Here is a 13,164-nt window from a genome sequence, read left to right as displayed (position 1 = left end):
TACTTATTTACTAACAAATGTTTAGCCTTTTGTTCTGTCATTATTACTACATTAATAGAAGAAACTCATATAAAATGGTAGTCACTAATGGGGAGATGTGGAGCAATACTTAACTGTAAGTTTGGAGTAGGCTCAGTGTTAATAGATTAATAATATTGCCTGAAAATAACTAAATTCATGACAAAATGAACAGATTCATTTTTACTGTATTTTTTTTAAATTCTTTTGGTTCATTGAAATTGCTTTCTTTGATTCAGAGTTTTGTTTTGTTTTTTCAACTTGGCTTCCCTAAGAATGAACCTCAGGAGTTTTGTGATTCTTTCAAACATATTATGCAAAAATGCACATGTGGGAGTGTATACACACACACACACACACACACACACACAGATACATTTTTCTGTGGAGAAGGGTCCATAGCTTTCAACAATTCCTCAGAGGGATCTGTGAGAGAAAAAAGGGTAAGAACAAGGCTTAATTGATGAATTTCTTCATGGGGAAGATGAAGAAGTTAAAGCAAATGGTTGCTAAGGTTTTGTCTACCAACTACTACGGTGCGTAGAAAAAGAACTGTCCCCATTTTGTATCTAGAGAGACTGAAATTCAAACAAAATAGTTGATTCTCCTAAATAATTCATCTAATGGATGACGAAACTTGGACATGGAGTTGATGTCTTCTAATCCTTGCTCTTTCAACTATAATCACACTAGGAGGAAATTTGCAGTTCTGATATAAAATCGGCCCAATCAGTATAAGCCCACCAAGAAAGCTGTTCTCTTAAGTGTGCCCTTCCCTGCTTTGTCCTCAAGATGCGGACTTGTCCCTGTATGAACCAAAAAAACATAATTCCCTGGAACGGATGTCTCTTCACATCCTATTGGGAAGAAATCTTTAAACCATTTCAAGCGAGACAAAGAACACCAGATCACACCAACATGTCTTCACAGTCCTCGGTATGTATTTCATGGGTTAACACTGTGGTCCCGGACCCCCAGCCGCACCTGGAACCCGTCAGTGGCTTGTTAGGAAAACAGGTAGAGGCATTGCCCACCTGAGCTCTGCCTCCCCACCCCCTCAACATCTCCCACCCCCTAACTCCCATCTGTGGAAAAATTGTCTTCCAGATCCCCAAGTGCTGACCCTCGATCACATCCAAACTTCACAGAACAAATCCTTTATTAAAAGGATTTGTTCTGTAAGATGTGGGTTCAGTCAAAAGGCTTCAGTCAAGGATCCAGAAGGTCACAGGTTTCCCACCCCAAATAGGAACAGGACAAGCACTCAGGGTTTCTGAGTATAGCACGAAGGCAGTTTCTGAGCGAATGTCTTGTGTGGATCCCCAGGGCATAGCATGATGCCTGGAACGTAGCAGGGGCCAAACACAGTGAACAGACGGGTGAGCCTTAAATTCCAAGGAATCGGCCACATACTGCCTTTACTGTTAGATCGCTTCTCCAGAATGAAGAAAGGAAAAAACCAAAAAAACAAAAACAAAACAAATTTTTCAAAAACCTCATAGGATTTTCTTAGGGGAAAAAAGCCTTAATTTATACAGTTAACACATTTCTCTTTGTAAAATACATTTATTTAAAAAACCCAAAGCAAAAGCTCTGTCATTCATTTATTTCAAAAGACAAATCATTTCAATACTTCTTCCTTGAGATGCCTACAATTTCTCCATCTGGCCTCAGAGAAGGGCATAGGCTCCGTGCTTTACTACATCAGGGTAAAAATCCAGTAGAGAGAAGTCTTGTTGTAAGGGGTAGCTGTTCTCATCTAACACGAACAGGCTCTGAATCTTCAACAGCCAAGGTTCCGCGCTGACTGCCAACAAGGAATGCACCAGGTCTGCTGCAACCATCCCATAGGTGACGTCTGAGGAAGGAACTGAGGAAGATGAAAACACACACAGAGCTCTGAGTATCCCTTCTTGCTTGCCAGAAACACACAAGGAAGATCATTGTTTCCCTAGATTCCTCAAGTCTCAAACCCATTTCGTATTTCTCTTTCTGTACTTTCTCTTTCTAGTTACAAGTTGCTAAAGGTACTCTAGAGTGACGGCATGAGATTCCTGCTGGACATGAAAAGCAGGCCTGGACCACACACCATTCAGACGGACAGCGGGTCCTGCCACAGCACAGCTATTAGCTTCTTAAAACTATAAAGGAAAGAACTGAGATTAATGTTTTCCTGAGTTAAGACTGAAACAAAAAGGGCGTGTTGATATCAGAAAAGCACTCTTATCCAATCTATGGTTCAGTTCACAGTTATATATACATTTTATATAAAAAAAACCTTTGAATCAGTTATTTAATATCAAGTCTTGATAATAAAAATACAAAAATTATAGTTACATATGTAATTTTATTTTGTATTTGTCATATATTCTTACTCTCATATTTTTTAGGACATCTAATCAACTTATTTAGCAGGTTGTTCAATACCAGACTGACAAGCACCATCGACTACACCACTATGACTGGTGACCAATACACCAGTCTTTCTTGGATTAGGGCTACAGACTCTGGAGAGCCAGTGACATATTTTTAGACATATGAGAATTCTCCACAATAATTTTGAAATTTTGTATTTACACTTTGGTAAATCAACATTAGTGATAACCTGGATAGTCTGGTGACCTCTTTATAACCAATGACATTTGCACTTGTGGTTATAATCTAATCAATGCTAAGGTAAGACTTTAACTGTCTCAAGAACAGACAAAGCACAGGAGTATACTTGAAATGAGAATGATGCTTCTCTGAAAAATAAAGACTAATTAACACTGTGTAAAAAATGAAGAGATAAGACTGAAAATATATAAAGAACATTAAGAAAAGGAAGGAAAATAGCCAAATGAATGAAAATGAAGTAAAGAAAGTGAAAAACAGGCCGGGCGCGGTGGCTCACGCCTGTAATCCTAGCACTCTGGGAGGCCGAGGTGGGCGGATCGTTTGAGCTCAGGAGTTCGAGACCAGCCTGAGCAAGAGCGAGACCTCACCTCTACTAAAAATAGAAAGAAATTATATGGACAGCTAAAAATATATATAGAAAAAATTAGCCGGGCATGGTGGCGCATGCCTGTAGTCCCAGCTACTCGGGAGGCTGAGACAGGAGGATCGCTTGAGCCCAGGAGTTTGAGGTTGCTGTGAGCTAGGCTGACGCCACGGCACTCTAGCCTGGGCAACAGAGTGAGACTCTGTCTCAAAAAAAAAAAAAAAGAAAGTGAAAAACAAAGAACAGAGGCTTCTAATTAGGATGTAGAAAGCTGGAAAAAGTGTGGCTCCCACTCTGACAGTTACTAGAAAAAGCTGAATAAACTACAAAATCATCATTTTCTTGAACGCATAAAAGAACCAAGGTTGTACAACAGCCAACGAGACTGTAATGTAAGGAAAGACAGGTGCCTCCAAGAGACGGAAGAGAGCACAGGTTCACTTGGGGCAGGGCTTGAGAAGAAGACAGGTCCACCAAACAAGCAGGAAAGCAGCATGTGCTTAAATATTTAATGAATTGCTAAAAGCCAAATGAACTGCCAGTGCCAGGGACATAAGGCAGGTTTGCATGCTTGCGGCTCCTCCACCAGGTGCTCACGGGACAGGAGGCAGGGCCAGACACCAGAGAAAGCTTCCAACTATGGTGAAGGCCTGGAGGAGGGGGGAAGCTGCCAACAGGAAAAGCACAAAACACCACCTGGGCCTCCCCTTTAAAGAAATAAAATCTTCAACAGCTGGAGGAAGGGCAGCAAATCCTGTTGCCCAGGGTAGAAGTGGGGACCCAGTGCAGATACAGGAAAGGAAAAAGAAAAAATCCTCTATGCCTGGAAGGGCAGAGAACCACCCTGGATCAGGACCATTAGTGGCCCCCTAGTGCTCAGGGAGGGCAGGACCACGCAAGACCTACCAAAGACACAAGGCAGAATTTGGCTGCCACGGCAGAAGAGCATCCACGGAGAAAGTGCCACACCCAAGACCCTGTGTAAGAATGAGGCTGGACCAGAATCAAAGAGCATCAGTCCTGCTCCTTCCCACCAGGCTGGGATGCCCCAAATAACAACCAACAGAAGTCTGTACAACTTGGGGAAGTGCAAGAACATGCAGAGAAGCTATCTCTGTGGCAGGTGCAGAGTCAAGTGCTAAGCGATAATGGGGCAGGAATATCTGGGGAACCACTCCCCACTATAAGAACAAGACAATACTAGAAAAATCTGAAACCATTGGTGACCTGAGGGTAACCACAGCAATAAAACCTGAATCCAACTTGTTGTCTGACAAGGCTGACTCTTTCCCGGTCATGGCTCACCCTTAGTAAAGGTCTAGAAGAGGCGAGCCCTTTTCCAGGCACAAATACTGTTTACCTTAATCTGTATTGTTCTGTACGCAATGTTCATCATTCAAGCAAAAATTACCAGACACCCAAAAAACAAGAAAAGCAACCCATTATTAAAAAACAAAGCAATCAATAGAACTAAATTAGCTCATCTGCTTAGAGAATCTGAGGCTAATGAGGACAGGTACAGAGTCTGAACATCTAACAAGAGGGTTATCTTTGCTTTGTTCTTAGCCACTGACTATCCTTAGCATCACAGATGAAGATCCTGCAAATCCATTCCACTAACAATAGACTATCTTCATATATACAGTGTCACACATTCCTTTACTTAACTCTAACTAGGGTCCTAGTGTTTTTGCCTACCAATTGGAAATTTAGGTTAAGAAGAGATTAGCTACCTCCCACTATTCATGTACTAAGACAGGTGTAGAGCAAGTCTGACCTTCTAACTTACATAGTCTTATGTTTCACTAAAGCTAAATTATCCTTCTGCTTTTATATGGATGGAAAAATCCTCAATTTACAGTACAGTGTTCTTTCTGTTTCAGCATACCGTCTACACTCCTGAATGAATGCTTTCACCAAAAACAACCTCTTGATGGCGCATGAGTATATTACCTATCACTCTGTTGAGGAAGTCCGGAGAAATGTTGAGAAGAATCTTCTCTATCAGCTTTGATCCTACACGAATGCAAACATTATGTTCCCCATTACCTACGGTCATTAAAGCTGGCCTGCAAAAGAGGAAACAACACATGACCTTCCAAAAGATTTTCAAATGAAAAATGTTTATATGCAATGTGATTTCCAAAAGCACTAGGTTTTTATGCAGGATTAATTTTAATTGCTAAAAACAATTCTAGATGTTCTGAGACATCCTAGAAAGAGAGAAGGGTTTTGTTCCCAAGAGTTTGAAATGATAAATTAATACATTTTATTTATTCCATATTCACTTTTAAATTTCAGATACTAATATAAGAAAAATATATTATTTTAAACTGTTGCATAAATTAGTTTTAGAAATCTAAAATGAGAATCACATATTTCACAATCACAAGTTTTTTTCCCCCAGTGGATTTTTTCCTATCAGAAATAAACTGTTTATCATGTCAGTAAATAGGGAACTGGATTAATAATTTTTAGTACTTCCTGCATTGCAATACTATGTGGCTGTTAAAAAGAATGAAGAACATTTATAGGTGTTATTAGGGAAGGAGTACCATGATAGACTCTAAGGAACAAACAGTATGAACAGTAATTATTCTATGCACTCTTTTTTTGTGTGTTTTGAGACAGGGTCATGCTCTATCACCCAGGCTAGAATGCAGTGGTGTCATCATAGCATACTGCAACCTCAAATTCCTAGGCTCGAGCCATCCTTCTGCCTCAGCCTCCCGAGTAGCTGGGACTACAAGTGCAGGCTACCACGCCTGGCTAATATTTCTATTTTTAGTAGAGACGGGGGTCTTGCTCTTGCTCAGGCTGGTCTTGAACTTCTAAGCTCAACGATCCTCCCACTTTGGCTTCCCAAAGTGCTAGGAGTACGGGTGTGAGCCACTGCACCCAGCCTTATGTACTTTTAAAGAAAGGGATATATATGTGCTGGTATATGCATAATAAATTGTTGGAAGGATATACAAAAAAAAAAAAAATCTAAGGAGAAAAATCAGAGTGTCTGAAGAACTGAAAGAAGGCTGGGCAGCTGGAGGCCAGGCAGCAAGGGGAGAGTGGCAGCAGATGAGACCACAGAGGCAACAGGTGAAAGGGGACTGCTGACGGTTTTAAGCAAGGGGGGGATCCCTCTGTCAGCTGGGAGGAGAATGGCCTGGAGGAGGCAAGGGCAGAAGGAGACTACGACTGTGATGGGCTGAGCAGGAGGCAGCAGTGGCTTGGACAAGGCCCAGGTGATTCTGACCAGTAGGTACTAACTTCCCACTTTGGCTTCCCAGTAACTGAGGGTTCAGCGAGGGGAAGGTAAGCAGGGAAGCCACTTGCCCTGCGATGTGTGGGATGCTGTACATAATGAGAAACTGTCCGGCATAAAGTGTCAGCAGTGCCCCTGCTGAGAAACACCTGACTAGATGTCAGCAGTGGAGATGGAAAACAGTGGATGAATCTGTAATATAGTTCTGGATGAAAATTCTTAGGACTTGCCGATAGATTAGACAGGGGAGGTTAGAAAAAGGAATAATTCAAGGATTATGTCCAAGTTTCTAGCTTAAATAATTGGGTAGCTGGTGGTGCCACTTGTCAAGAAGTATAAAAATGGGAGAACCAGATTTGAGAGTGGTGAGGAAAAACAAGAGTCCACTCTGGGTGTGCTTCAGTGTGAGATGCCTGTGGGACATCCACGCAGCACTGTCAAGCACGGAATCTGATTCCTTCACGCTGGAGCTTGGAGGACAAAGCCAGGGTGAGACGTAAGCGCAAGTCGCCAGTGTGTGGAAACAGTTGGGACCATCCAGGCAGAATACACAGAAAGAACAAATGCAGAGAAAGGACAAAGAAGAGGACTCAGGATTGACCCCGATATTTTAAGGGCGGACAGAAGAGGCTGAGAAGGAACGGCCTGAGAGGCAGGTTGGAAAACCAGGAGAAATGTCACTGCACCTAAGTGAGGAGGCTGTTTCCGGAAGGAGGCGGTGGTCTAAGATGTTGAATGTAACTCGGAGCAAATTAGAGGGGGAAGAAAAGAAGTGTCCATGGATTAGGAAACACCAAAATCGTTGGCAACCTTGGCAAAAGCCGTTTCTGAGGCATGGTGGAAGTAGAATGGAGTAAGCTGAGGCGAATTTGGAGATGTAGAGAGAGAATATATTTGCAACTCTTGAACAAAGTTTGGCTAGGTACAAACAGCACAGAAAAAATGGGTGATAAGAAGGATCTATAATATTGGCAGATGATTTTATGTGTTTTTTAATATGAGAGATACTGGAATGTGTTTACAGGAGGGTACGGATGATCCATTGGGAGAGGTAATAACTGAAGATTAGAAAGAAAAACAAAACAGGAGGCAGAAATGAATGAAGGGTTCAGTCACCACAAATAACTCTCATTCTTGTAAACCCAGCCCAGACTTCTTTTCTGAATGGCATTCCTGTATATCTAACTACTTTCCACGTTTTTGCCTCTCGGCAATTCAAACTCCGTATGAATCAGTACTTTTCCCACTGTTACTTGTTTTAATAAATAACCTTATTATTCATCCAATTGTCCATAATCTGTCACATGTCCATGACTTCCCTTTACTTGCCACTCATTCACTAAATCTTGCCAATTCTACTGTCCAACTACTCACAAACCTGTCCACTTCTTCCCATTCCCACCCACTTACCTGCTAGTCAAGCTACCACCATCTCTCCCCTAAACATAAGGAAATAGCCTCTTGACTTTTCTCTGCACTAGCCTCATTCTAATCTACCCCTCATTATACAGCTAAACTTACTTCTAATGAACAGAATTTGGCAGAAGTGATGCCATGTGACTTATGAGGCTATATCATAAAAAGGGTGGCCTCCATCTGGCACTCTCTTTTTGGCCTGCCTGCTCTGGGGAAACGAGCTGCCACTTTGGGAGAACGTTCAGGCAGCCTGCATAGACACCCAGGTGTGGAGGAGCTCAACGTGTCAGCCATATGTGTGCACCACCCTGGAAATGGATCCTCTAACCCCAGCCAAGCCTTCAGATGACTGCAGTCCCAGCCGCCAGCTTGACTGAAATCTCTTGAGAGACAAAGGCACCCTCTAGTGCTGTCTGCATAGCAGCTTTAACAAGTGGTTTGATCTATTGGTTTCTTTGCTTCTAATACAGAAAAAAAAACAATGTATTTCTTGTGTTCCAAAAATGTAATTCTGAATACATATCCTTACAAACATTGTGAAAGATGGTGTTCAAGTTCTGTAATAGCTTTAAGAACAATAACTACGCTATTTATTAATATATGTTTATTAAATGTTCATTTAATAAATGTTCATTTAATAAACATTTGTGGCCTGGTATGAGACTTCAATACAATATCTAATGTTGCTTCCATTGGAAAACCAGCTACAAACAACAAATGTAAAATGTGATCAATCCACTCAGAGTTTGGGGCTGTTATGCCATACAAGAGTTCCTTAAGTGTTTCTTAAATGGACTTACAAGCTTTGTGAGTACAAGAAGTATACTTACATCAATCACTATAACATCCACAGTACCAAATATCAGGTAAACATATGTGGATATCTAATAAATATTTGATTGTAAAAATAAGCAATAAGAGCTTTCTCTTACTCAGTTTGCTGACTGATTTATGTAGATGATTTAGAAATAACATATTTGATAATTTGAAGGGAGTCTGTTATTTAATTTCAAAATTCTCTTCTCAAGAAAACCAAATAATCAAGACTTTAAACCTAAAAACAACTTAAAGGCTTTTAAATAAACAAAAACAACTCTTGCCTTAGCAAGTCTATTCAACATTCTAGTAAGACAACAAACTAGCATTACATCTTTAATGTGGTATAGTTTAGAACTAGATGTCACGTACCTCATACTAGCCACACCATGATCAGGTGAGATTGAACTGTGAAGTCCTTCCCCTGAACAGCCATTTTTTAGACTGAAGACTCAAAGGCCCTCCTCTCCATAAGGGATATTACTGAGCAACATTTTTGTCTAATAAATAATCATATTGAACGAAACATTTGGAATGATATAAAATGTCACCTATGATATAAAAATGATATGGAATGATATAAAATGTCAATGTCACTTTTGAGGGGTCTTAACTATTGATAAATCAATTTTTTTTAATTTATTTTCCAGATAATTTCTTTCTATTTTTAGTAGAGACGGGGTCTTGCTCTTGCTCAGGCTGGTCTCGAACTCCTGACCTTGAGCGATCCACTCGCCTCGGCCTCCCAGAGTGCTAGGATTACAGGTGTGAACCACCGCGCCCAGCCTGATAAATCAATTTTAATTATTTGTTATTTACCATGCATTTAATCTTTTCCACAAAAACAACTTTCAAAGTAATAGGAAAGTTGATTCACTTATTTAGTAACAAACATAAATTATCTGTAAAGGGAGATACGGTTTATGTAAATTTTCTTGAAGTATGGCATGATAACATGCCGAATAGATCTGCATTTGGTTTTTAGATACTGCAGTATTTAGAAATAATCACAAAGAGCATAAAACACTGAGTGCTATTTTGTAAAGGCATATAATTTATAAGGTAAAAATAAAAAGATTATCCATGACACTGAACATTTATTAATATTATTTGGACAACAATGTGCTTTTCACTGAGCAGCTTAGCAATTTTACCACAGAACATGTATTTGCTATCTTTAATTTCTAAGGTAAGGGTGGGAAGACAGGTATAGAAAGGATAAGCATCTTACTACCTTCTACAACAACTCAGAGGAAAGATCATATACTTTTAACCTTTAAATTCTAATTATATGATATTGTGGGGAAATGAGTTATTTATGAGCCATTTAGATCTTGGTTAAAGTGTAAATCAAGCAAAAATTTTCTTCGGTACAGCTGTCTGAAGACAATAAAATCTCCCAATTACTGCTTTTAAAAGTTCCTGTTATGATTGTTGGGCAATTTTTGCTTTCATAAATAGCTATGTGTCACTTGGGGGGAAATTTTATTCTCTTGGATTAGCTCTAGTTAGTTCCTGTTAGAAAGTAAGAGTTGATAGATCTAATTTCTTAGTCATTTCCAGTCCTATGACAATAAATGTTTTCCATCAAATTGGCTTGCTTAGTTGCCTTACCTATAGTATAGTCTCTTCATAGTAAACGGCAAGCAGCTAAAGCATTGTTTGTAGATCCTGTTCTCATCCGTTTCTAGTTCCAATGCACACTTTGCACAGCCAGTGTATATGATGTGGGGAAGAGAAGAGAAAATACTCTTCAGAGAACTATGAGCATTTAGAGCTATCTTCTGAGCTGCTGGAATAGAAAATGCCAGCTCTAAAATCCGGGCTTTAATTAGAACCACTGCTATAAAAGACAAACAGAAATATTATAAATTACTGAACCAAAATTATAACTTTATAAACACAGCTAATTATATAGTTAATTTACAGTCACTGATGACAAAGGATACACCAAGTCTTCTCTCCTTCACTCTTTTCCTAGGCAATCTCACTCACTTGTACCTTCAGTATTTACTCTAGAATCTAAGGGGGCATCTGCCTGCAACTCACTCAGGACTTACTTGGCTAATCTGATTGAACAGGTGGATGTTTTCTTCTTCCCCATTCTCTGGAATCATGAAAAATAAATTTAATATCTCTTTTAAAACAAATCCCTTCAAATACTTGAAACTAGATAACAATGCCCTCTCTCCCTGCCCTATCTTCTGTCTTTTTAATTGTCAAAAGCCAAATAAGAGGAGAGTTTTTCTTCTACTCTCTACTTTGTCGAATATACCAATAACTTATCTTCTTTCTTAAGCTTCTTTTCTCCAACTTTTTGCCCATCATCATCCATACTCTGGGTGTGGGTTATACAGCCACATGGGGACTCAAAGTCCTCTTTTTTTTTTTTTTTGAGACAGAGTCTCACTCTGTCCCTCAGGCTAGAGTGTAGTGGTGTGATCATAGCTCACAGCTACCTCAAATTCCTGGGCTCAAGTGATCCTCCTGCCTCAGCTGCCCAAGTAGCTGGGACTACAGGTGTGCACCACCACACCCGGCTTATTTTTCTATTTTTGCTAGAGATGCGGTCTCGCTCTTGCTCAGGCTGGTCTCAAACTCCTGACCTCAAGTGATCCTCCCACCTTGGCCTCCCAGAGTGCTAGGATTACAGGCATGAGCCACCGCACCCAGCCGAAAGTCCTCATTTATTAAATATTTCTCAGATGAATCACGAGAAACCTCAAACATACCCATTCACTACTAATGGCTCATTCATTCACCTGGTAAACAAATACTAAATATTTACTATCTGCCAGACATTCTTTTTTCCTAATTTATCTTTGTCTTATTGTGTACTACTGAGGTCTATGAGATGATCTGAGCACTATTCTCCCTTCCTCTCCATCTTCAGTTTAAAGGCTTCTTTAAGCCTTCCAATTGGTTCGTTTTTATCCTTTTAGAAGTTAGAACACTCCAGGCCAAGAGTGTCACTCTGGTCTCCAAGTCCTTTTTCTGGTTATCTTTCAGAGTCCAAGTAAAGGTGACTCTCCTGTTCTTAAGTTCTTCCATTTGTTTTCGTCTTTCAGTGTCCAAAGATGGTTTCATCATCTTTTCCAATCATGTCATACATCTCTACACTAGTTAGCAGGAGTGGGTAGTGATGGCATAGCTAACAAATTACAGCAGATTCCACATCACACCTTTCCAGACATGTTAAATCACTAAAAAACTGTTTAATAAAAGAATTCAAGCCAGACATGGTGGCATGCTCCTATAATCCTCACTACTCAGGAGGCCAAGGCAAAAGGATTGCTTCAGTCCTGGAGGTGGAGGCCAGTCTGGGCAACATAGTGAGACCCTGTCTCAGAAAAAGAAAATCAAGAATTTTAGAAGAATATTAACATGATCCTATCATTTTGTAAATTTATACACCTCCTTAAAAGAATTAAAAGGTCATTCTGAATGTAGACTTTGCTTTCAAGGAGCTTACAGCCTGCTAAGAACTGAAAATTCTGCTGATGGTAGGGTGAGATACTGAGTGAGCATCTTCATTTCTTTACAAGGAGTCAGTTGTAGCCTCATCCCCCTCTGCTTTTGCTAAGCAAGCAGACCCTCCAAGAAAATTCTTCCATGTTGTGATCTCCCTTTCTCCTTCCTTTTATTTAACTAGGAAATACATTAGAAAAAAAAATTGCTTATATTAATATTTCCATGTTCTCTTTTCATTTTTATCTTAAAAATACATAAACAATGATAGAAATTATGAATTCACCCCTCATAACTGAACATAAAGAAAATGAAAAAGTTTAAAAGGGCCTCTCTGCACACAGCCTATTAAGGACTGACTGTAACAGCACTAAGTCTCAGCATGGTTTCCCAATGAGTAATACACCACCAGGAGTTCCCACAACACTCCTAATTCCCAGCCTCATTCCTAAGCTGGTAGGGTTATATCCTTGAAACCATTAACCATCAACACTATGACCACCTATTTTGTCATTGTCCATTATGTTATCTTTATTTTTAAATTTAATTCTAGGACTTCAATCCCAGCAGGTAACAGCTTTGTATAAGCAGTAGACAACAGTTTGCCAATGTACCAAACTAAACATCTGTGTGACGTGAGGTAGCCCCTCTAATGCCCATGGCATTCATTCTGCTGGTGACCAGCTTTATGTGCCTGTGGACTTTGAGAGGCAGGGGGCTGGAGGGGCACGTAAATATGAAACTGGCTTAGGAACCTATATGATGCCTCAACATTACTCAAGATTTCACTAGTTGGTATAAATCTAGTCTTTTGTGGTCATAAGCAACTCCATTTGTTAAAGTGGCATAAAAATTTTACAGTATAAAAGCTTATAAATTTTCTATCATCTGTACTTATCTCTCAGAAATATTAACTGTTAGTATTAATAAATGTTTCAAAGTAAAACTAGATATATGGAGTTCTGAGAATAAAATCTCTGTATTCAATTAAAAGTTGAGTTTTTGGAGAGGTGTTTTTATTTTCTACTTGCATTCTCCTTAGCTTAATTTTATGATGTAACAATGCTAACCTATATTCTTATCTTGAAAAATATATATACATACATATGTGAATTAACACAATTAGTAAAATTTCAATCCGGTATTTGATGAAGGGAGTAAGAGACTAGATTCATGCTCCCATCTTGTGATATAATAAAAAATAAGT

General features: G+C 39.6%; 1 protein-coding gene across 5 annotated transcripts in view; it reads right to left on the bottom strand.

Moving 5' to 3' along the window:
- Positions 1–1,308: 1,308 nt before the first annotated feature.
- Positions 1,309–13,164, bottom strand: part of SHLD2 (shieldin complex subunit 2) — a 77,847-nt gene continuing 65,991 nt past the window's right edge. For 3 of the 5 annotated variants that reach the window (XM_069461053.1, XM_069461054.1, XM_069461055.1), the window contains 3 exons: positions 10,104–10,332; positions 4,952–5,067; positions 1,309–1,888 (listed from right to left, as the gene is read on the bottom strand). In XM_069461053.1, coding sequence (XP_069317154.1) covers positions 1,689–1,888; positions 4,952–5,067; positions 10,104–10,332 — 545 coding nt within the window. In that variant the 3' untranslated portion in view covers positions 1,309–1,688. The remainder of the gene's footprint in view (positions 1,889–4,951; positions 5,068–10,103; positions 10,333–13,164) is intronic. The other 2 variants (XM_069461051.1, XM_069461052.1) reach the window with 2 other exon arrangements.

This window comes from Eulemur rufifrons, chromosome 28 (assembly GCF_041146395.1).
Source record: "Eulemur rufifrons isolate Redbay chromosome 28, OSU_ERuf_1, whole genome shotgun sequence".
In the NCBI taxonomy this organism is placed as follows: Eukaryota; Metazoa; Chordata; class Mammalia; order Primates; family Lemuridae; genus Eulemur; species Eulemur rufifrons.
The sequence above is the reverse complement of the archived record's forward strand: the minus strand, read 5'-3'. Positions and strand labels throughout refer to the sequence as shown.